The sequence below is a fragment of the Cydia splendana genome, chromosome Z, assembly GCF_910591565.1.
Source record: "Cydia splendana chromosome Z, ilCydSple1.2, whole genome shotgun sequence".
Lineage (NCBI taxonomy): Eukaryota > Metazoa > Arthropoda > Insecta > Lepidoptera > Tortricidae > Cydia > Cydia splendana.
The window spans coordinates 28,600,659-28,625,299 of NC_085987.1; the positions used below are offsets into that span (position 1 = coordinate 28,600,659).

Genomic DNA, 24,641 nt, shown 5'->3' on the forward strand with positions numbered 1-24,641 from the left:
AACCTTAATTGTCGCACAATGTGGTGGTTCTAGAGAAATTTGCTTTCTTTGCGAATGCTCCGAATGGTAGAATTAACTCCCTACCAAGGTTCTCCCTCTAGGGTCTACAGTATAGGCGGTTAAAAAAAAGGAGTTAGGCCACGTTTGCTTGTTTGCCACGGATGTTGTAGAAATAACATACCCAACTAGCAAATCTAGGTGCTATTAAAGTTGAGAGCACGATACTCGTCAGATCATTGATTTACATTTTCTATACTTACATAGATTTCCAAGCACCTGTACTGTGGATACTAGCCATTTGAATAAGCACATTAAAGCTTATAATTGGACCATAGTTTACTTTTTTGTACAACTCTATGTACAAACGAAGTTTGTCTATCATTTTTTATTTTTTTCACTCTCAATTGCTCAAAGGTTGACTGGAAGAGATCCCCTATAGGAATAAGTTCGCCTTTGTACATTGTACATTTTTTGTTTTATTGTGTCTTAACCTGTCTTATGTAGGTGTACAATAAATACATAGGTACCTACACATTGTAAGCAATGCGTATTCATATTTACCCTAAAGCAGTGTGGGTTCCGAGCCAGACGGTCGACAGGCGACATGATATTCAATCTACCTACCTGAAATATTATGTAATTGCGTTGTATGTATTTCGTTGTCATTAACGGATTCCATGATGAAATTCTGTGGTTTTTGGAATTCAGCTCCGCTATTTAAGGATTTAATCAAGCTGGCGGGATGAGACAATGAACGCCTATGTATAGGTACAATCGTAATTTAGGTTCTACAAACTACCTATTGATGAAAATTATCGTAATGACTTCGACCCTACGCAATGTCTACAGCCTAATTAATTTGGTTACGCAATACAGTATAACTAATTTTTAATAAGTTAATTTTTTATCACATTGGCTCATAAAAGGTGTTGTTCTGCGCACATAAAATGTGTTGTTCTACGCACACGGGAACAGAAAGGGTTGGTTTTACTTCCAATACAGTTTTTTTCTTTTATTATTCATAATACCTATTTTATTTTTACGAAAAAACCAAGATTTAAATAAATGTTTACTGTAAAACTGTACAAATCTCATTTACCGTAAACCTCAACGGAAACGTCATGGCGTTGTAGAGTTAGACCAAGAAACGTCTGCAGCGGATTTGATAGCCCACGCAGTGCAAGTGTCATTTATACGTCATAATTTCATAGAAGTTTGACGTTTAAAATAACACGTGCACTGCGTGGGCTATCAAATCCGCTGCAGACTTTTCATGGACTGACTCTAATCGAACTGCTAATTTAATTGCCTAATTGACCGAAGCGTAATGAAGGTCTACGTTTTGACTCGGGCATGACCATACGTTCATTTATAGTTATTCAAAGCTAACTCTGCCAGAGTTAGAACAATACTTAATTATATATTTATATTCCTTTTTCCACTACGTGCATATTTAAGTACTTAGGTACACACGTACCGTACAGTACATATTAATTTCATTAAGGAATTAATAACATTTTGTAGTAATCCTACATTTCAAATGACATTATTTTGTTGAATAAATTTCAACAAACGTACTCTTGAGTATGCACTTATTTGTATACATTATTGTAAATATATTTACAGTCATGAATATTCAGCGGGTGGTTACTGATTAATAAGCCTTAATACCAATAGAGAGCGATTTAATGAGTACGTCCTCTACTTAAAGGAGTACTCTATTGAAACGTATTTTGGTTAAACATTATTAACCAAAATTTTTATAAGATGATGTATGAATGACGTTATTTGTACACATTATTGTAAATATATTTACAGTCATGAATATTCAGCGGGTGGTTACTGATTAATAAGCCTTAATACCAATAGAGAGCGATTTAATGAGTACGTCCTCTACTTAAAGGAGTACTCTATTGAAACGTATTTTGGTTAAACATTATTAACCAAAATTTTATAAGATGGTGTATGAATGACCTTATTTGTACACATTATTGTAAATATATTTACAGTCATGAATATTCAGCGGGTGGTTACTGATTAATAAGCCTTAATACCAATAGAGAGCGATTTAATGAGTACGTCCTCTACTTAAAGGAGTACTCTATTGAAACGTATTCGGTTAAACATTATTAACCAAAATTTTATAAGATGATGTATGAATTACTTTATTTGTACACATTATTGTAAATATATTTACAGTCATGAATATTCAGCGGGTGGTTACTGATTAATAAGCCTTAATACCAATAGAGAGCGCTTTAATGAGTACGTCCTCTACTTAAAGGAGTACTCTATTGAAACTTATTTTGGTTAAACATTATTAACCAAAATTTTATAAGATGATGTATGAATGATATGCATGATATGCATGAATGATTTGGTATGCATGTTTAAATCGTCTCTCTTGTATGATAAACATTGTATACCGGGTGTGGCCTATAACAAGAGCAAAAAATTAAACTGTAGGCTGTACTCCTCATACTGACCAACATTTGTTCAGCGACTTTTAAAAATAACTTGTGGTTTGATTTTTAATACACTTTAAAGTTTATTCTAAGACGCAATGTATTGCGAATTTTGTTATGTTTAAGGCGTGACAAGCAACGTCAATCACAATGATATGGCGTGGCGATGGCGTCCATTGAAGATAATATTTATTTTGTATGAAAAATAGGGAGTCTAAATACTTCATAATTTTTAAAAGTTGTTGAACAAAAGTGTCACGGTTTGAGGAGTACAATCTATGTTTTAATTCTTTGCTCATGTTACAGGCCACACCCGGTATAACATCCCCACCTTCTAAATTTATCACTCATACCCATATTCATTACATTATTTTACATTACGGAAAAATCCTATGGCCATGAGCCCCAGGATTTTCCCTTCCAGGGCGACCCCGGTAGTGTACCGGTGCGTGTAACGGAACGTTACACTACCACCTTTCCTATTGCTACTGGCACATCCAAATTCTAAATTCCCTTTTAAATTCAAATCCTTCTTCAAATTCCATTCTATCATTTTTATTTTCAGTTCGTTCCAATACGTCGATCAATAATCATCATAATTGTATTCTAACCGACTGTACTTTTTAAGTTTCTAAATTGTGCTATTTTATTAAGTGAAATACATAAGTGCTGTGCGGTACTATAGTGCTCGTCTAGTGGCCCTGCACACCTTCCAGATATCTACATCATCATCAAGGCACATATTGTAAGTTATAGTAACTTTTAACCTTCTATGTAAATTACGAGAGTGTTTTTATACATAGTTAACACGTAACCTGTACAGGTGCCTTTTTATTTAAATAATTAAATACCATCGTCGTCCTGGATCCTGCCTTTTCATTCCCATAATCCCGTGAGGCTCCTCCAGCTGCCCCCTCACACTGGCGCTCTCTACAGTTCGCAATTCTAACAGATTCTTGTGAAATATTGTGACCAGCAGGCGTATTATGGATGGCTTTATCCACGTTTATCCACGTGATAAAATAGCTGTCACTTTTTAACACCGCGGGATAGAAAGTGACGGATACCGTTTTATCACGCTGTCACGTAGACAAAAACGACCATCATGTCCGTGCAGATTCTATGATCAAATAGAATTTTTTGTCGATCCGGTTTTTGGATTTTTTTCCAAATGGCGGTGTCGTGATAGCGCGCCTAAACAAATAGTCGTATCGACATCATAAGATTTTTTTCTTTTTGAGACATGTTTTCAGAGTAAATGGCAAAAGATGCAGAAAATTTGTATTGCTGGTTTAGGCATTTAGATATTTAGTTTCTAACTTTTTACTCGAGAATAAGTAGCCAAATTTCGTCAACTTGGCTAAGAGCTATCATGGCGCAGTTTACAAACATTCGTTTTGAAGTAGGGAGGTCCCTGGTTTGATCCCCAGTAATTGTATGTTGGGCCACATTTTCTATAGTTTTTTAACCGACTTCCAAATCTCAAAAGGAGGAGGTTCTCAATTCGGTTGTATGTTTTTTTAAATGTTTGTTACTCCATATCTCCGTCATTACTGGACCGATTTAAAAAAATACAGATTAGTCCCGTTTTTGTCAAAACCCAGTTCAGATGATGGGATCCATGAGGAATCGAGACAACTCCTCAAATCTTAAAGGCATACATATAGTGATTTTTGTGTTTTTATCAACAAATCAAGCATATACTTTAAAAAAAGTGACATTTGATGAAGTGGAACTGCTGATGATGATCAGAAGGGAACTCTTCAACGATGCATAGTTCACGTTTGGCGATTTGTCCTCTTCGTTATGTTTGTTAAGCAAGTTAAGTTTTTAAGCCACATTTTTGTCAAGCTCTAGTTCTGATGATGGGATCCATGAGGAATCGAGGGAACTCCTCAAATCTTAAAGGCATGCATATAGAGATTTTTGTATTTTCATTAGGAAATCAAGCATTTACATTAAAAACTGACGCATATGATGAAGTGGAACTGCTGACGGTGATCAGAACAGAACTCTTCAACGATACATAGTACACGTTTGGCGATTTAGATTTCGACTAAGACTGGGGCTGGGACAGATACCTGAACTAAAGAAACCACTATGATTAGCTACTAGAAAAGTGCATGTGTTAGGTTAGGTTTAAACTGCGATCCTCACAGAATCGAACTGCTATCAGAAAAGTGGGTTAGATTAGGTTTAAACGGCGATCCTCACAGAACCGAACTGCTATTAGTATAGCCATTCAGCGTGGGAATGCTGCCAGCATCTTGGGTACAATGCCGCGGGGGCCTTTTTTAGAATTATTTTAATTTAGATTAGTTTAGTTTTTAATTTTAGTTTTAATTTTAGATAGTATTTGGTGTTTGTTATGTTCGAGTAGAAAGGATCATGCCGAATTTGGCCTACGATTCGATAAGCATGCTATATATACGATAAATTTAATCATATTTGTTACAATCTCATACATATATTAGATGCCAACGGACACTTCTTAGGAACGAAAATAAGTTAAAGAGTAATTAAACCAAATCAACACATCCCACGCCATTACATAGAATCAATGACATTTTATAAATGGACATCTAGAGCCAAACAAAAAAGTATGGCAGCAAAATAAGTTTCTACGATGTTTCTGTTGATGCTAGATAACGCTCACTTCAAAGAAAAACATTCATACCACAAACGACATACTGTTTTAAGCACTAAGTATCAAAATTGCAAAAAGAACTGCGATACAGTAAAAACTTTTTATTCGAATGACTTTAATTGTAACATACGCAAATAACTTACGTCAAAAGTGAATAGCGAACGAATATGGAACGAATAGAGTCACTATGGATTGTGTTTTCATATTAATTATTACATATTTATTTGATAGTATTGTATGAAATCTAGAAGAGCACCAATTTACAATTAGCTTTCACCAGCTTTCCCCACAGAAGTCGTTTTTTTCTTCTTTAAAATTGATTAACTTTTTTGATATCAGGGTATGAATAACACAAAAATAGGGTTTAAAGTAACTAAACTAAAACACAAATATTTAAACTATGTACACTTAAAAATACGTTAAAATTAAATATGAACTAAATCTTAAGTAAAGGTATAAATATATACTTATCTAACTTTTTTTTTTATTACCTATGTGATAAACCTACAACCTAGGAATCCTAACTTCTTTGAAATAAATTAAGTTTATTATTTGAAGTTTATTATTAACTGCCTTTTAGGCAAACATTTGTTTGTGAAATATTATTTTTTGGAATGAGTTATCGAATTTATTATACCTAACAAACCTGTGATTGTTACTGTATTCCTTCTCTCTCTGGAATTGAAGTAAATAATATGTTTACTTAAGTGATTGCCCAACAAACAATTAGGCGACACTTAGCACTTATTTTATCACCTAAAGACATATAACGGCTGGAGAATAGCTATATACTCTAAGCTTACAGGCTCTGGTAACATCAAGGTCTTTAAGAAGTCCATGTATAGCTAAGATCCACAATAGCCGTTTTGGCCGCTATAATGGATCTTAAGCAGCTAGTGTTATAGCTCAAAGTGAATTCTACCACCTTAACATCTATATGAGTAATAAGCAGCTGCAATTTTCACTTAAGGTTCTAAACAGGCGATAAAAACTCTTTTATAGCTCCGTTACTCGCAATCGCTTCTTAACTCTCTTGTCTCACTTACAGTCGAAAAGAGAAGTTATGAGTCACTTTTATATATCATGTAGTCGCAGACGGGCGTTATTCAATACCTTAGTACATCTTATAGTGTTATTAGAGTCTTACTTACAACCTAAGCCTATAGCGCCATGTTAATATGACCGATGAATCAATAAGCAAAACAAAAATTGTTAATTAGAACGTAAATACTTAATAAAAATCGATAATTTTACTCACTATAGACATAATGTTAGTATTGTTGTATTTAAAACCGGACTTCACGTATATTGTGTAATTTTGCGAAAATTAAATACGGTGGACCACAATTTAAAAAATAATATATTCAGATAAATATGCAAAGGATCAGAGGCCCTTTAAAATTTTGTTAGTAATACATATAGTTATTGACAGTGTAATTAATTTCGCCATCATAAATCCGCAGATAACACCGGCATCGGTGAACTAAAATAATTATTTGCTTTTATTTATCCGCCATTACATTTCACTTCAAGCTGTCACAGTGCAAGCTTACAAATAATAATACAAAATGGAAACATCTGCAACCAAAGCAGTCAGGGCTAAGGAAAAAATGTGCAATTACCTTCTTGAGTGTTACAAATATTGACTTTAAATGCTAATATACCATCTAAAGCTGAAAGTATCAACTATATAGCTCTACACTACTACTCAAACAGTTAGTAGTCGCTTATTTGGCACCCTTTTAAATCCTAAGTTGTTAATCAACGCTATTACAGCACTACTTTAGCGCTCTTCTACTACAACAGTTTGTAGTCACCTATATGCAACCCATATAGCTCCTAAAGAATTAATTAACACTATTGTAGCTCCACTATACCGCTCTTATGTCTCTTTTTTTATCCCCTAACCCTACTGTAGCACTGTTATAAATCTTACGGTGATAAAATTTGTGCCCAATCCGGGGTTAAAACGGGGTTATAGCCGGCTATAACTCCTATTTTTAGAGTACTAACAACACCTAAAGAGTAAATAGGCGCTTATATAAATCTCTTGTAACCCTTAAATTTAGCGCCTAATGTTAGTTGGGTGTGTCTTTCTATTTGACGCTATAACAATTTTTACTATAAAACAGCTCTAGCTGTTATAGTCTATTCCGGTTCGCATGCTGTGTCTTATTAATTTATGGAAGTCGTATTAAATATGTTATCATATTTAAAAAAAAATGTATTAAACTAATACCAACTCATTCGATTTTTGTTCCTTGACAGCCTTTAAACGCCCAATATCATCGATATGTTTACACTATTTACGGCACCTTATTTCCTTATAATAAGGCATAATAATATTAAAAATGGCCAGATACAAGGCAGAATTCCTATTATAACCTCAAAATCGTAGAGAAATTCCGCTTTTATAATGTTCTGTGAAGTGTCCGTGAATTTCTAATAACTATCGGGACTTTCATTTCATGTTTGGAGCCTAACAATATACCACCCATGTTTAGCGAGTGTTGGGCCAAACTTGTATGGGAGCGGAACATCATCCTTAGAACTTTATTGAACTGCTATCAGAAAAGTTAGGTTAGGTTAGAACCGTGACCCTTACAGAAACGAAGTACTGTACTACCAGAAAAAGGTGACGAAGTGGATTCATTATACATATACTATATCTTGTGATCAGTTAAATACCAGCCAATAATTTATATGGCATTACCAAAAAGAATAGATAGTATAGTCCTGTCATTGTAAATTTTGTAGTCACTGTAAATTTACTGACATCTATCGACACACGACTAAAACTCAAAATGAAAACGTATATAGTTATCAAAAAATGTATATATATGGATAAATGATTTTATTAATTTTATATTATTTTGATCCATGTTCATTCACTGATATCTATGTGTTAAAATTGTTAAATATGAAACGGTGTCGTCACGCCATCTAGCCGAGGATAGGCTAAAGGTGTGTGCGGTATCTATTCGAGAATGACTTTTACTTGAATTTTGAGGCACGTTTTTTCCTTAGACTTTATCCGTCTTATACGAAGTTACATATGTCTTTGGCATTACAAACGGTATTTAGAAGTCGGTTTTTTTCTATTAAACATTATTACACTTAAATTGCGTATTGTTTATTTTATTTTTATTTTATTGAAAAAATGTTGTATTGTTGATTGATCAAGCGCGGGCTAAGCGTAATCGTTTCATTTTTACAAGGTTTTATTTAGGTAAGTAGGTAACTAGTCCTAAAAAAATATGATTTTGTGTCAATTTGATTTTCTAAATTATTCTAAGCGGCGAAGCCATACATTTATTCAGCTTTAAGCTATGCTCGCGAGGTACCTACAGTTCACAGAGCCACTAGTCCTAGTAGTTTCAACAGTCATCAGCTGAGCTTTTTTTTTTTAGCCTACTTTGGTGTCTCACTGCTGGGCAAAGGCCTCCCCTCGTTTTATCCACTCGACCCTGTCATCGGCATTTTCCCACCATTTGGGGTAGAATGCGTCCAAGTCGTCCCGCCATCTCCTTTTCGGTCTGCCTAAACCCCGACCTGCACCGTCTATTGTGTTGCGTGGGTAACCATTTTGGCCCACCTTTCTGGGTGCATGCGGCAGACATGTCCAGCCCAGTCCCACTTAAGCTTAGCGGTCCCGCTAAGACCGCAATGACCGCATCAGCTGAACTAAGCTAAAATAATCGGCCAAGAGCATGTCGGGCCATGCTCAGTGTAGGGTTTCGTAGTTACCATTCTGTTGAAATAGGCCAAACGGGGGCTATTAGTAACGTGTACGTCATTTTACTAAGAAAAACTACTGGATCGCTATAGTTTTCATTGAAAGTATTTATTAAGCTTTTGTTTCACGATATTTTCATATTTTTTGTTATGCTTTTTAAAAGTTTCCTGAATATAATACTAATGCGTTACAAGGGTTTCCACGAGGAATCTTGTGTAACTTAACGAGGACTAGGAGGTGTGACTAGGATCGCAAAACGCACGCAAAAGGAATGAAAAATATTGTACGTGATTGTTTATTTTTATTCATCGAGTCTAAGTTTGTTTACCTGTACCTACCTATTAGCCTTACCACAACTGCCTTAGCAGTGTCAAACGGACATATTCGCTAACGTCTGCGTAACTTATTTTTTATACATCTCGCTCGCACTAAGGATTCATCCACATATTTCGTCACAGCAACAGGGGGGGGGGGGGGGTCATGCCAAGTGTGACAGTAGGTACGTATTAAATACCTATCTCTTACCTATGAAAAAGTGTGACAAAGAGGGAGAGGGGTTCTAAAAAATCAAAATTTTGTGTGATGTAATTAATGGATCACCCTAATATGCTACGAGCGTGATGCATAGACAGTAAAAGCACACGTTAGCGAATATTTCAGTATCAAACTGGTGGTAGCCGTACTGAACGTTAACAAATAGGATTTGTGCTAGTATAAAAATACAGAGTCTCCTGAATATTTACGAGTTGTCGGATTGCACTGTTTTATGGATATAACTAACCTAACCCTATAAGCGTGACAATGTTATTTTCCCAAAAACTTACTGGAATAAGATAGACATATGCCAGAAAGTACTTACATTACAGAAACTTTTGAAGTGTCTAGGGGAAAAGCAGTGACAGGCCACTTTACTACATTAGCTCCTTGCCATCCTTGGCATACAAATAGCTTGCAGGTAGATATACTTACACAGTACCTACACGTAGATGGCTTTACGGCGGTGTTAAGTGGAGTTCAAAACAGTACACAAAACATTATGGGTGAAATCTGTGGTGCGTCATGACAAGACTCATGACACTATCTGTAAAAAAGATAATTACTTACATTTTAATGCGTTGAGAATTTATTACCATCGTCTGCGTGATTAACATGGCATACCATGTTAATCACGCAGACGATGGTAATACCTATGCCGAATTGCAGTGGTCTAATTGGTACCTAATAATTGCGGACGAGCGGACGGAAGAACAGACAAACATAAATGTACTAGTTGACTACGGAACCCTATAAAAAGTAAGCTAACATGAAACATGAACGGCTCAACGCGATATTAATAAGCCATTTCTCCAATCTTTTAGTCACAAACGGGAAACTACATTTGTCTACCTACGTCAAAATGCCGAAGATACGCGTTCCGCTCGAGCCTCGAGCGCTTGAGAACTTGCTTCATAGGGGCGGAAAGTAGAAAAAAAAACTAAATATATGACGTGCCGCGCGAAACTTACGACGGAAAATATGGCTGTCCGGTGGGTTTTTTTTTTGCCTTTTATGTCAATAACTCTCAAATCTTTAAAGGGTGAATCAACTTTTAGAACACTGGTTTCGTGTGCCAAGACTCCCTAGCAAAGAAAAACTGATTTCTCAATAACCATGTCGATTTATTTACATTTTTGTTTACACGGGCATTATTAGATCCATAAGTATTTAATTAACACTTTAAAATTAACAACTTGATCAGATAAAAGTTACATTTTGTACGTTAAAGCAGCACTCCTACATGTAAAGTGAGGTTCGTTGGATAGTTTTTTTAAAACAAATACGTAGGGGTTCACTAAACATTTTTTGATAATAGTGAATATTTTCGGAAAAAATCTCTCAGAAAGAAAAAAAATATGCGCCCCCTCTGCCCCTGCCCCCTATTAACTTTTGAATCATAGGTCCAAAAAATATGAAAAAAATAGTGAAAATAAAACTTAATACAAACTTAACTTAACTTTCAATGAAAACTTTTAGCGAATATGATTGTTTTTTAGTACTCATTACCTACTTACTAATAAGGGTTCAAGGAAGCCTATTGTGACAAGGGTAAAGCTCGACATGCTCTTGGCCGATTTTTTCGCCCTACTACATTCAACCTGGCAATTATAATCCCATTCAGCCTATAATCAAAAACTGTTTCAGGGATCTCCCTGAACATACATATAAAATGTATGTTTAACTAAGATTAGATTGGTACCTACGAAAAAAAAACACATCAACTGGTCTCGATAGTTAAATTATAAACTGACGGTAGGAAGATTTGAAACTAACCTAATACCTAACCTACGTTAGATTATAAACTAATGCACAATCTTTACGGTTTCATAATATATTAGACGGGCCCGCAGCTCCGCTCGCGTAAATGAAATAAAGAGTTTGTCTTATGTTCAGTTAAATACCGACATTATTATGTATTCAACCCTGCCAGGGTTTATAACTGTGATAGGGATTTCTTAAAATTGTAACCGTTATTTGGATAACTTAATTCGCAAATTTCTCAAAAAACGATGTGATTTGATAAAAGACAAGATTGTATTTTGTCATCTACGCAGGTATTTATTTAAAACTTGTTTCAACATAAAATTATTATTTATTTTTATGAGTGATTCTCAAGAAAGTGGCATCGACAGGTTAATGAAAATTTTATTTTTGTTTGTTTTTACTTTTAAGATTGATGAAACATATGTTTTACTACCTACTTCAAGTACCCCAAATTTTCAAAAGGGAACGGAAAATGAAGAAGTTATTTTCAAGACTTACAATAACCTATACATTGAACACAGGTTAAAGTTAAGCAGGTTACAGTGAAAAATACATTCTTTTTTACTATTCATTCTTGAACGGATAATAATACGAATATCTCACTTTTAGCATAGATGAATAAACCTTCATACAATATTAAAATGATATTATTACATTAGGCCCCATACCAAATTCGTAAAATAATCGAGACAAGTTAAAGTTAACATTCCGTTACAAACCCCAAATTCCTGCCTTTAACCACTTGTCTCTACGAAACTACGACACTTGGGTCATGATGGTACCCTACGGTGGTTAGCTTGATACTTACCTAATATTTTGCCATAGTTATGATCTAAATAAAAATTTCTGTGTATGAGTCAGATGCAATACCGCGGATGTACAGGTTACAGTGAAAATATCCTTGGACAAACTTCGTGCGTAAATATTGTTGTAAAAAAATATATATATAACGCCCGTGCAAGGTACATTTTAAAAGGTATTGTTTATGTTATTATATAGCATGATATATTATTTACATTAATTAGTGCTTATAAAATCTAAAGAACTAAAACTGGAAGAGCGATGCTTCTCGACAAGACAGGTTACAGTGAAAAGTGCTACTCTTTATTTTTTATAAATTTAAGTATTAAATTTAAATAAAAATAATGACTTGGCCTCGATAAACATTGTTTTAGTTTATCTACATACATTTTTGTTTCATATGAAAAAGAGCAAATAAACATACATTCAATTCAAAAACTCGATGACAGGTTAAGATGCCACTTTTTTGAGAATTACTCTTATAAGCCTAGTTGCAAAAACGTTCATTAGATTAATTTCCGCCTTAAGACGAATATGGACGACCACCGCCCATAAATCGCCTTTTCATACAAACGTAGGTAGTCCCCATTTCCCTTTCTGGATATTAACATTACTTATTACGGTGACGCAACGACCCAAAGTGAGTCCTGGCCCTCGACACCAGATCACGCCCTGTTTCCTGGTCTTACGATAGCTCTCGCCAGCTGCCATGGCCGAGGTTGAGCAGGTTTTGAGCACTACGTCGTTTCAGCGGTACCTAATACGTCCATTCGGGCGTCTCCCATTTCGTTGTCCCAAGTACGCTCTCTTCACGGCACGATCCTCTCCCATTCTCTCTAAGTGTCCGAGCCACTGAAGCTTAGCCGCTTTGGTCTCTCAATATTTCGCCACTATATCGGAACACATCCTTATTTATATGGCAACAAAGTTATATTACGATATTTGGCTGACTGCTGACTGAACATTTGCTTATTTTCATTAGGTCGCTCAAAAATATCTGAACATGCACTTTATCTACCTACATTATGCATGATTCTTATTGTTCAGATATTTGTGAATACCTCGGCCGCTCCGATATATATCTGATGGTGACTGTTCAGCAAGAATGAAAAATCCTACCTGGTCGAGTCGTATCGTATTACGCGAGAAAAGTATAATCCCTTGAACTGATTGGGCTTCGTACCTATTAACTTTGTATTTTTGGCCAATCTCGGCAGCCCGTTCCCCGGACGAATAGCAATTTTTGCCGTAGCCGTGAAAGTCAATCTGAATAATATAACTCAAAAACAAATTTAAAACAACAAAATAAAAATTAATAAAAATTTAATAATATGATAATATTAATTTCATTGCTAAGTCATATATGGCATAACTCACTCGTATGGGCATACACTAAGGTTAAAGTTGACAGTACTTTTTATTTTACTTCGTGTAAAAAAACGCCGAAATAACTGTATACCAACATGACAAACATAATTTAGGTTACTTTAACTTACGAATAATTTGGTCTAGTCTGTAGCACCACCGAAACGAAACCAACCGAGAGTTGCTGAGAAATGGCCGATCGTCGTAAAATGAAGATTGTTATGAAAATTTCTTTTGCTTATTGTAAATTAAATACGCAGCGAAAGCGATAGTTTTTATGCTCTAGTTCTATTCTCATATTTAGATAATAGATTTAAACAGTTTTTTCTTATCATACGTGCGTCGTATTCGAGAAACGTGTCTAAAACTTTCTTAGAAATTTGTAAGGTGCCATCTCGCTTCTTCCCTCGTTTTTTAACCCGTTCTGGTTTTTCAATTTTATATATATAGATAGGTACCTACAGATTTGTTTTCTGTGCTTACTTTAGAAATTACAAATAAAAAATTAAATAAAGTTATTCAACATACTAAAATCTTTGGTAATTAACTTTTGACATATGGAATAAGGTTAAAAAAATCGTGTTATTCCCACTTAGTATTGTATTTGGGTTGGTAGTTAACATGGTGGTAACCCTAAATCATAATGACTTGGTGGTAACCCTAAATCATAACCCTAAAGAATAACCCTAAGGGTAACTTCTGACCGCAGCTGCACTGCTAGTACGAACGCGTCGGTGTTATTGACAATTTCCATAGTAAAATGAATGGTAGTGCTGCTGTCGTTGGAAATGGACTGTCACCTTAAATCGCAACGTAGAAAGATATCACAAACTAACGTCGCTCACGCGAAACAAACTACCGTAAAATCTGCCTACGTTGCTTCAAAATTTGCTCAAAAACTAGAAATTTAATTTTCACCTCAGCAGCTCGAACAAGGGTACTTTGCTTCTTAAAAACAGTGAGCAAAATGCGATTTTGCTCACCGAGTCATTTTGTCTCACTCAGTGAGCAAAATCGCATTTTGCTCACTGAGCGTGTTTCACTCAGTGAGCAAAATCGCATTTTGCTCACTGAGTGAGACAAAATGACATTCAAGTGACCTTTATAGTCAAATGTCATTTCAACATGAGGGGTCTAATACAAGTTCGATATACTTGGGTTCTATTATCTCTGTCCCTCTAGGTATGTTCTCACTGCTTAGGGTGAAAAATTTTGTGTACTACACGAGATCAAAGTTATTTACATCTCGTGCGCTTTTGAATCCCTTCCTACGCTCAAGATTCTAAATTAGATTCACTCGCTACGCTCGTGAATCTATTATAGAATCTTTCGCTTGCACGGGACTCAAAATAAGCACTCGAAGAAATATCAAACTTTGATCTCTTGTTGTACAAATAACTATTAAATTATTATACTTGTAGGTATATATGTTGATATACTTATATGCCGATTCAAAGTAGACCGTCACTACTATAATGTTGTAACACTTAAATGAGGTTGTGTTAAATAAATAAAAACTGCTGGAGCCGGAACACAATTACCCGGTGGCGAGCAAAGTAGGCACATTTTAGCGTAGGTACGTAAAGTATGACTTTTGATCAAATATATTAAAAAGTGTTTTGTATCCAGCGGTTCGAGTGGAGCGTGAGTGGAGCGGTGGGCCCGGGCGAGGTGCTGACGCTGCAGCTGCTGGGGCGCGCGCGATGGGGTGCGCCGCGCCTGCTCGGCGTGTACCGCCTGGGCCTGCAGATCCTCGTCGCTGACGGCCAACTCGCCATCACCGACACGCTGGTCGACGAGCGCAACAAGCCCGTGCCGGTAACTACTTAAAATATCCTCACACTACCGTCACCGCTTATTAGACTCCTCTGTGACAATCAATGCTCTGCTTTAAATACCTACGCTGTTTTCTAAGAATATACAAGAAACGCTTTGGAAAATTACAGTTTGAAAAATCTTTGACAAAAAATAAATTAATTTTGCATAATCAGTAGTTGCCTACTACCGGTGTTTTTAAACTTATTAATAGGATTTTCATCGATTTTATTAGTTTCCTAAGATAATTCTGTGGTATGATGAAGTTTCCTTAATTATATGGGTAACAAGCATTTCCTTAGACCGCGGGAACGAGGTCCTTTTGGTGCCTGGATGGGGGGGGGGGGGGGGGGGGGGTTATCTCTGTCCAATCATAAAGGTCTGACGTTGGTGGTAGTGGAAATGATATATAAGAATAAAAATTGATGTAATTTTTTTCCAAGCGTTTTTGTCTATTCTTAGAAACTACCAATTTTGTCAATTTGGCACCTGAATTTCAGTAGGTTATAATATTATTAGCTTTGATTTGATGCTAATTTCTTCAAGATTGCATGAAAATTGGAAAATATATTTAGGAGAGAACCCAAACATGTGAAATGATTCAGCTTCGTTGCTCGCGATACCTACCTATATTTGAAATATTTAGTTTTAATCTGTGTAAACAACATAATTATATTTCTTTCTAATTTTACTAATTCAATCACCTTAATATTATTGTTATACATATTTACATATCCATGCATCCACTTTAACTATGGCGAGGCGAATTATGCTCGTACATACGTAGGTACCTCACCTATGTGTGTAAATGTGCACATTTTTCAAAGAATTGAAATACTTTAACCTTGAGTGTTGTTTTGCGTGAAAGCTGTCCGAGCGTGCTGCGCGGTAATTAAAAGGGAATTAGATTACTCGTACAATACGACTTTCAGCGCTTGCTATACATACCTACTTCTTTTCTGCTACACAGATTTATTAAAAAGGTAAGTAAGGTCAATGTGGCTAATTCCGTCATGGGGACTATTCCGTCCACTAGCGTTTTTCTCGAATAACGAACAACATTGATAATTTCGTCGACAAAGCAGCGATTGTTTTAAGTTTCAGCAATCAAAAGCAAATGTTTTTTTTTCCTACGATTGAAAATGACGGAATTAGCCACATGACCTTACCTACTTAGTCTTGGTTGCTTTTAACTTCATACTGCTCTCTGTTACTGCCTTTACTCGACTACGGCGACGCTGTGAATCTTGACATGACAGAATAACTCCGGGACAAGTTAGAGGACCCGGGGACCAAGTCTCCCATACAATACCTTTCATACAACTTATTATTTATCAAGTACCTAAGGAAAACGATGTATGGAGCGAGCACTGTAAGCTTACCTACTTATTTATCTATGCTTATGCACAACATATAATTTTCACCACACAAGCTCGGAAAATCTTACTTTGCACTTCAAAAACGGATAGCAAAGTTGCACTTTTCAGTTGCAGTTGCAAATGATGATTTTGGATGATAAATATTTAAGAACATTCATTTGAATTTGATTTGGTTTGATTTTGTTTGATATTTTACATTTAGTAATTGCTTCGGGTTGGTGTGGTGAAAAATTTTGTGTTTTACTCGGGACCAAATTTTGTTTAACCCTCGTGCTTTGAATCCCTCGCAACGCTCAAGATTCCATTTTTCGGACCACTCGCTACGCTCGTGGTTCAATTTTGGAATCTTTCGCTTGCTCGGGTATCAATATTAGCACGAGCGGTTAAACAACAACTTTGCCCCCTTGTAAAACAAATAACTATTGATATTTACTAACCGCTTCTCGGTGAAGGACATATCCCAACAAGGCCGTCTCCTCTAATTATTCGAAGGTTACAACATGGCAGCAGCAAGGGCCTGGCATAGCACTTATAGGTACTAAGTAATTACATTTGACATTAGTTAACCAATTATTTTATATTAAAACACATTTTCAAGTCATTGTCTCTTTTTACCCGAATGTAGTAGGGAGAGTAGGAGGGTTATAATGAAGGTTATTACGCGAGTAAATAGGAATTTTACTTAATTCATGCGATTGTCACGCGGGATGGTAGCGAGTAAATTAACTCGCGCTCGGTGTAAAGGCATACTGTATTTACCCTCTGGGGAAGGGCGAACAGACTAGAGCAGTACATACAAAAAGACAAAGGTAAGGTACCTTAGTAAAGTGAAATATAGTACTTTTCTATACTGGAGCCCAAGTTTGAATTTATTGTCAGCAAGCCAGAACAACAAATTAGGGATATCCTTCCATCAATGAGGTATATGAAACCTAAGTAAAGTATATGAAACTTATGAAAATGTCTAATTTATACCATTTTACCGCGTCTCATTTGAATCGTCAGTCTTTTGATTAGGTTTAGGACCGGGCTCAGCACGGTTCCATTTTTATCGACTATCACTATGCGCGTCCCTTTCGCACTTACATACTTGTTAGAACGTGACAGGCATAGTGACAAGGGATAAAAACGCGACTGGTTTAGGTCCACGTGGCGTTCCGCCTGAATATCAGATGTGCTCGATTTATTTTTCTGTGTATCGCTCTCTCAAAGGTAAACATAACGCGTGATTGAGCAAGCCTCTGATGGTGATATCTATTTCTGACGGCATAGAATCATATGCTTTATAGCTTTTTTAATATACTTTTCAGAATTACATTTTAATCAAGTAATATGCAGGATGGCCTAAAAATACGTTGATATTAAAGTTATTAGCATTATTTTCTTACTTACAAATGTTTTTCAAAATGTCATTAAAAATTAAAACTGCAATAACTTAGCGGAAACAAACGTATTATCTTTCAAATATTCTCCTTTGGCTTTGGTACACAGACACAAACCTTTGTTAAAATTATCAACAATATTCACCTAAAAACAATTTTCAACGTATTTTAGTGCCAACATGTACCTACCTATATAAGTAGGTAGTTAAGAGTGACATTTTATTAAGGGGCTGTCCATAAATTACGTCATCGATTTTTGACGATTTTTGACCCCCCCTCTCTAAAATCATCCAAAAATCATGCTTCGAATGACCCCGTTTCCTCCTACGTCATGCTACCATCATCCGATGTCCAGACCCCCCCCCCCCCTAATTTGAAATGACGTAATTTATGAATAGCCCCTAAGTACTTAAGTAATTCTGCTATGCTATAAATAATAAATAAATATAATGATTATGATTATAAATATAATATGACATTTATTCTATTGTTTATTTCTTAGAGTTAAGTTTTAATAATATATTATGTAATACAAATTAAGAATACCCAAATGTCACGTAAAAATCATATAATTAGTTGTTCGGTTTATTTATAATATTACATCATGTCCAATGTATTATGTAAGTATTTACATACATGTATATAATTATACTGAGACCCGTCCAGCTGCCGGACACAGAGGCCTTCTCCTATTATACGCGAGGGCTGTAGAGTAGAGATCACTTAACTATGTGGATACTTTTACAGCTACTAAATCAATATCAAATACATATACAGGTACAATATAAGCAAGACTCGTTAGGTAGGTGTTAATACCTAATAAAGGATGACTCACGTTAGACCAGTCCGGGGCCAGAGGGTCTACCGCGAACCACGTTCGATGTGTTGCCTTCCTGTCACACTTACGTACGAATTTACAAGTGCGTCAGAGAGGCAACACGTCGAACGTGGTTAGCGGTAGACCCTCAGGCCGGAGCTTCACCAACGTGCACCACGTGGTCACCGATCAAGCGTCATAGAAAATGACAGGTGGGACGTCCCGGCCTGATCTAGCGTGAGTGACTGCGTGAGTAATCCTTAACAGTAATAACCAGACATTTGGATGAATAATTCACGTAGCGCTTCATAGTTTGTCTTCGAGTTTCTGCTCTTCCATTTCATTACCCGACTTCAAACGAATGTGAGATTTCCTGCTAAGCTTTTATTTTTGCTTGTAGACGATAGGTGCAGGGGCGTATTTTGAAATTTGGCGCCCCGGGCCAATACGTTTTGCCGCCCCAGAAGTCAAGGAAGAAAAACAAAATGCAATCCGGCATGCCGCCCCTGGGGGTTGGCATATGCCGCCCCTGGAGGTTGGCGCCCCGGGCCATGGCCCGGATGGCCCTAGGGTAAATACGCCCCTGGATAGGTGAGGTTAGCTACCTATAACCAACAATATTTATTGTAAATAAATAAGCTTTCTATCAGGTAAGATAATTCCACACGTAGGTAGGTTACTTAGGTATCTATTAGATTATAAATACCTACTTATTTTCATTTTTGTACCCGGTCTACCTCAGCCACAGAAGAGACGATTAGTCATACCTACTTAATTATAACTTCTTTATCTAACACTGTACGTGTTGTCCTTTTCTCGTCTATCGATTCAACTTTAACACTTGATATAGGTACTTAAGATGAAAGTTAACGCAGAACGACCGCTTAAAAACGTTTCTCCATTCTTCATAAAGAACAAAACATTTTTTCGATCTATTTCATTACTATAAGAGTTAAAATCTTTTAAAAATAAGTATGTAGATACTTATGGAATTTATTCTTTGATCTTATAAAAAAAAACGAAAATATTCAAACATAGCTATACTTAATACTATATATTCATCAAATTGTGAATTTTTTCCATAGTGTCAATAACCAGATAGTATGCAGAGCGATCGTCCACTATCCTCTTAATTAGCCAAAACTCAATATGTCGTTACGGTTTTTTGACGAGGAGTTTGTTATGCCACCAGGGGGCCGATTTTTGAATTTCGACCGCTCGATTTCGTGTATTTCGTTCAATAATGTCTCCAGTACCCGGCATTTAAATTCTACTAATAGAATTGAAAACGAGTGGTCAATACCACTCGATTCCCAATTTCTATCGCTCGTACTTCAAAAATTAGCATTTCGCTTTTTTCCACCGATTTTCGAGTGACAAAATCGAACGCTCGAAATTCAAAAACCGGCACCCAGACTGTGCACCATCAGAACTCTTTCATGTTAGCATATGAAGTAGGTAGGTTAAGTATCAGTGAAGGAGCGCCCATAGAACTCCGCTCCGGTCTGTCTAATATATATTCAGACAGTTGAAGACTTTTTTGTCCAGTTACATAATCCATACTAAGTTAAGGAAATTATCCATATTTACGGTATTTATTCAAAAAATTCGGAGTCATACCAAGTAAAAGCTTAAAAATAATTGGGTTAAGGCGGTTAGAGATGAGCTTATATAAGGAAAGGTAGCCGATATAAATACAGCTCTATAAAATATAGAGCACTGCAAAATAGTTAGAACGCGACCATTTTTTTAAGTTAGCAAGGAATTGATATAATAATATTTATTTATTTATATATTGATTTATTTATTTATTTTATTTTATTGATCAAACAAGTAACACAGCATTACAGTAAAAACAAGGCACTGAGAAAGTACAAATTAAAAAAACAAGGAGACAAAGAAAACAATAGACACAAAAATTACATACAAATTAAACATTGGATTTGGGCGACGACGTAACTAACCGCGTGGCTCCGTAGCGTCGTCTGACTCGGCGTAGGATTCGGCAGGTTGCCCGCCGAAACACCACACCCTTCGGCCAGAAGTCCGCGCTTGCGATGGTGTCCTGCAGAGGCCGCGGCACGCGCACTACAAATGAACTGAAGTGCTCATAGTGACGCGACTGTAGCTGGTGCACCCTCAGCGTGAAGCCAGTCTTCCGGCGGACGTACTCCACCACCTCGTCGGCCCCGGCGGAGTAATGCAGGCGAGACACGTAGAGCGCCTTACTCGGTGTCGCAACTCGTAGCTGGAAACAAATTATCGGACGCGGCTGACGGACGCGGCTCACAGCCGCGACTTATAGGTATGTAGATAATGAATATACACTGAACTGTGCAAACTATCGGAGGTAAGCCGTGGACGTAAGCTTGTGCTGACCTTGAGCCTTCGGACATCCGACAGAAATCTGGCGCGCTGGATGTGGCTGTCAGCCGAAAACGTCCGCGGACGGTATACAGTAGTATGCACGGGGTGCGGGACGCGTCACTGCGCCAGAAGGACGCGGACTACGCGAGAGCTTGGACGTGCGTACGGTAAAAATGGAGGAAAGAATTATCGAGTGTGTTCGCAACAAGGAATTACTGTATAATCTCAAATTAAAGGATTACAAAAATGCTTCCAGTTCTAACAGTTCTTTGTGGACTAAGCGTTGTTGCGCGTCCGCAAGCCACGTCCCGAACACTGTGCACACTTTTATGTCGCGCCCGTTATTAACTACATCACTCAGATACAGCCTCGAAAACTGCCACAAACTGTGCTGTATTCGTAATATGACTTGATCTAGATTTTGAATCTTTAAATAAACAAACTTATTTTACCGTTAATCAAAATCTTCAAATATTCTGCACTTGAGGCTAAGGCTCGTGCGTGTTTTTCCGTAAAGGTAGATAAAGACCCCTAATACTTAAAAGCGTCGCCCGGAGCGGTTTGCTTACGAGCACTTTTGAGTGCGGCAGCTTCAAACAGGCGTGGGGCATTCTGTAGCCATTATCTGTTTTCATGGAATGGGAAAATCGCTTTTGTTCCTATTTATTTCCGAGTTCTAGCGGCTTAGCACGGTCGCGTTTTTATCCCTTGTCACCATGCCTGTCACGTTCTAACAAGTATGTAAGTGCGAAAGGGACGCGCATAGTGATAGTCGATAAAAATGGAACCGTGCTGAGCCCGCTATTTAAGATAAACTTGTGAGTACTCAGGTACTGATGTGCACGTATCAATTTGAACACCGTAGAAACTATTCTAAGGTGTTAAAATTTAAACAGGTACTTACATCATTCCGTTATGTCACTTTTATCGTAGTTTCGATTCGTTTCTTCCAGTTTGTAAAATGGAATCTTGAGCGTTGCGAGGGTTTCAAGGCACGAGGGTTAAACAAACTTTGCTACCGAGTGACACACAATCATATATCACATATCCAAATCGTATTATATGTTACAATGAAAATTGTAACAATTTTGAAAAGTTCAGTGGGTGTAGGTATCATATGTAGGTAAGTATGTATTTTACAAAAAATATAAATATTTTCATTAATCTAGTTAGCCTCTATAGTACTATTATGCCTACACACTTTACGCCCTTTACGGTTTAAGTTTGTAGTCGTTTAAGTTTACGTCGTGGTAGGTTCTATATAGGTTGTATGATGTATTTATTTTTCCCTAAACAATAAGGATAGTGCGAAAAACCTAACTGCGTACCTGTGATATTTATCTTAGCTCGCAGCGGAGCGGATAATGCGCACACGTGGAATATATTACCTCAAAGCGAATCACATGCACGATAAATTCCTTCTACAAAATTGGAAATCCTCTGTACCAATATATTTACAAACATCGGAAACGATTTAAAAGAATAGCTCCTCATACGCTTGATCGGGGATATAGCGGCAATATGTATAATCCGGTATTCTATGAAATAGCGTTTCAGTAAAATGCATATAACGCCAGTTCCTTCTTCATATAAGACAGTGTAAAATAACTATTGTTCTATATTTTATTCAATACCCGGCAATATTGGTTACGCAGTTGAAGTCTGTTGTATGTCAGAATCTCTTTCGTTTGGATTATGCGAAACAGAATTATATTACTAATATTGTCATTCCTACGTTCGATAAAGACATTCCAGAACCTTTCCACACACTACCTATACTTACTTAGTATATTCATATTCTACGTCATTCGATTGCTACTATCAACGGGTATTTTGAATGATTATTTTTCTAAACTAAGCTTATGTACCTTAACCTAAGTCTTATTTAAAGTGAGGATAAATTACCTATAGCCTATAGCCTAGCTAGCTATGCCGGCGGTTCTTTCCGCGTGGCAGTTTTTGTTGTTCCTCGCGTAGGGATGGATTTCTAAATATGAAGCAGCTATTAAACAATAGTAGTTATATACGTACCACATGTTTTTGCACCGCCTACAACTTATCTGCTTTGCCTAAAGGTCGACTGGTAGAGAATGCCTTATGGTATTAAGTTCGCCTTCTGTACAGTCTGTTTTCTTATGTGCAATAAAGATTAAATAAATAAATAGTTATTTATAATTATATAACAAGGTAGAAAAGTTGTTGTTTAATTCATACCCGAGCAAGAGAAAGATTGAAAAATTGAATCACGAGCGTAGTGAGTGGTATCTAAAGTGGAATTTTGAGCGTTGCGAGGGTTTCAAGGCACAAGGGTTAAACAAACTTTGCTACCGAGTGAAACAGCACACAAGTTTTCACCCCAACAACGCGAGGAAAATACTAACTGTATAACATTAAAAATCTAATCCAAAAGTAATTTTAACAGCCAACACGAAGAATTATAATTCATAATTATAAAAAAACGTAAAAGTAAATCTGAATAAAGACTTTCAAGGAGAACTATAGCGAACATGATCGGTTAAGCCGTTTTTGACTGTTTGCAAAAAGTCTTCCCTTCTTAGTAAAAGTGCTACAAAAGGTGCTCGCTTTTGCTTGTTTGTTATGTACAGGCCTGGATGTCCACCCGCGATATCCACTAATAGCCCCCGTTCAAGGCAGCCTATTTTGGCGGACGGGTATAAAGCTTACACTGAGCGTGGCTCGACATGCTCTTGGCCGGTTTTTTAAAATGAGTTATAAAAGATGTCGTGTTAACCGGCAGCTGCCAACTCGAAGCAGGGGCGGCTTTCGGGATCGTGCTTCCGCTGCGCACAGTACGTAGGTAGGTCGTAATACATAATAATATTTACACTGCGAACTTTTTACTTCGTTTCATTTAATAGCCTAAATGTTAATGTTATGAAGTAAGAAAGATTCATTATATTACTAAAGTGAACCCACAATAGTAAGTTAAGCTTGACATTCCCAAAAGTACCTAGGTATTGCGAGCTCCTGGTACAAGCGGTAGAGAGAGGGTTAGTTCTGTTATCCTTGGAATGAGAGCAGTGATTGTTATCTCCGAATATTACCCGAGATACAGGCCGCGCGTTCGGCCGCTCGAGTTGCTCTGAATTTTAATGATGATAACCCCCTGTGTTCTGGGATGGCGCCTGGGGCCCGCTGACCCACTTGTGTTACATCGCCCAGTTTCAACCGAGGCTATCAACATTTTATATGTATAACAAAATAACGACTTCCTGTTTAATTAAATGAGAATGTGAACCTGGAGGAAAACAAAAACAAATGGCATTATTAGACTCTTGGTTTTACTGACTTCTATATTATTTTTAAAATAATTGAAGGTACAAAGTTGGATAACGCAACGACAAACTGTAAAAAATTTTTTAAGACTGACAATTAAGGTGAGTTCGACTAAGATCGGACACCGGATAAGATCGTATGATTCAAATTTCCGCCTTTTACTGGGCTCTTTGTTAATGCTAGCAAGGTGATGGAATGCGCTATTTTGTCCCGCACCCTCCTTCAGGCCGCACTTGTCGCTCCGACTAACAAGTCGCGAGATATATGCG

General features: G+C 36.8%; 1 protein-coding gene across 1 annotated transcript in view; it reads left to right on the top strand.

Moving 5' to 3' along the window:
- LOC134804910 (otoferlin-like) overlaps window positions 1–24,641 on the top strand; it is an 82,400-nt gene that overhangs the window by 13,432 nt on the left and 44,327 nt on the right. The window contains exon 3 of the mRNA XM_063778230.1: window positions 14,945–15,133. Within this exon, the coding sequence (XP_063634300.1) occupies window positions 14,945–15,133 (189 nt within the window). The remainder of the gene's footprint in view (window positions 1–14,944; window positions 15,134–24,641) is intronic.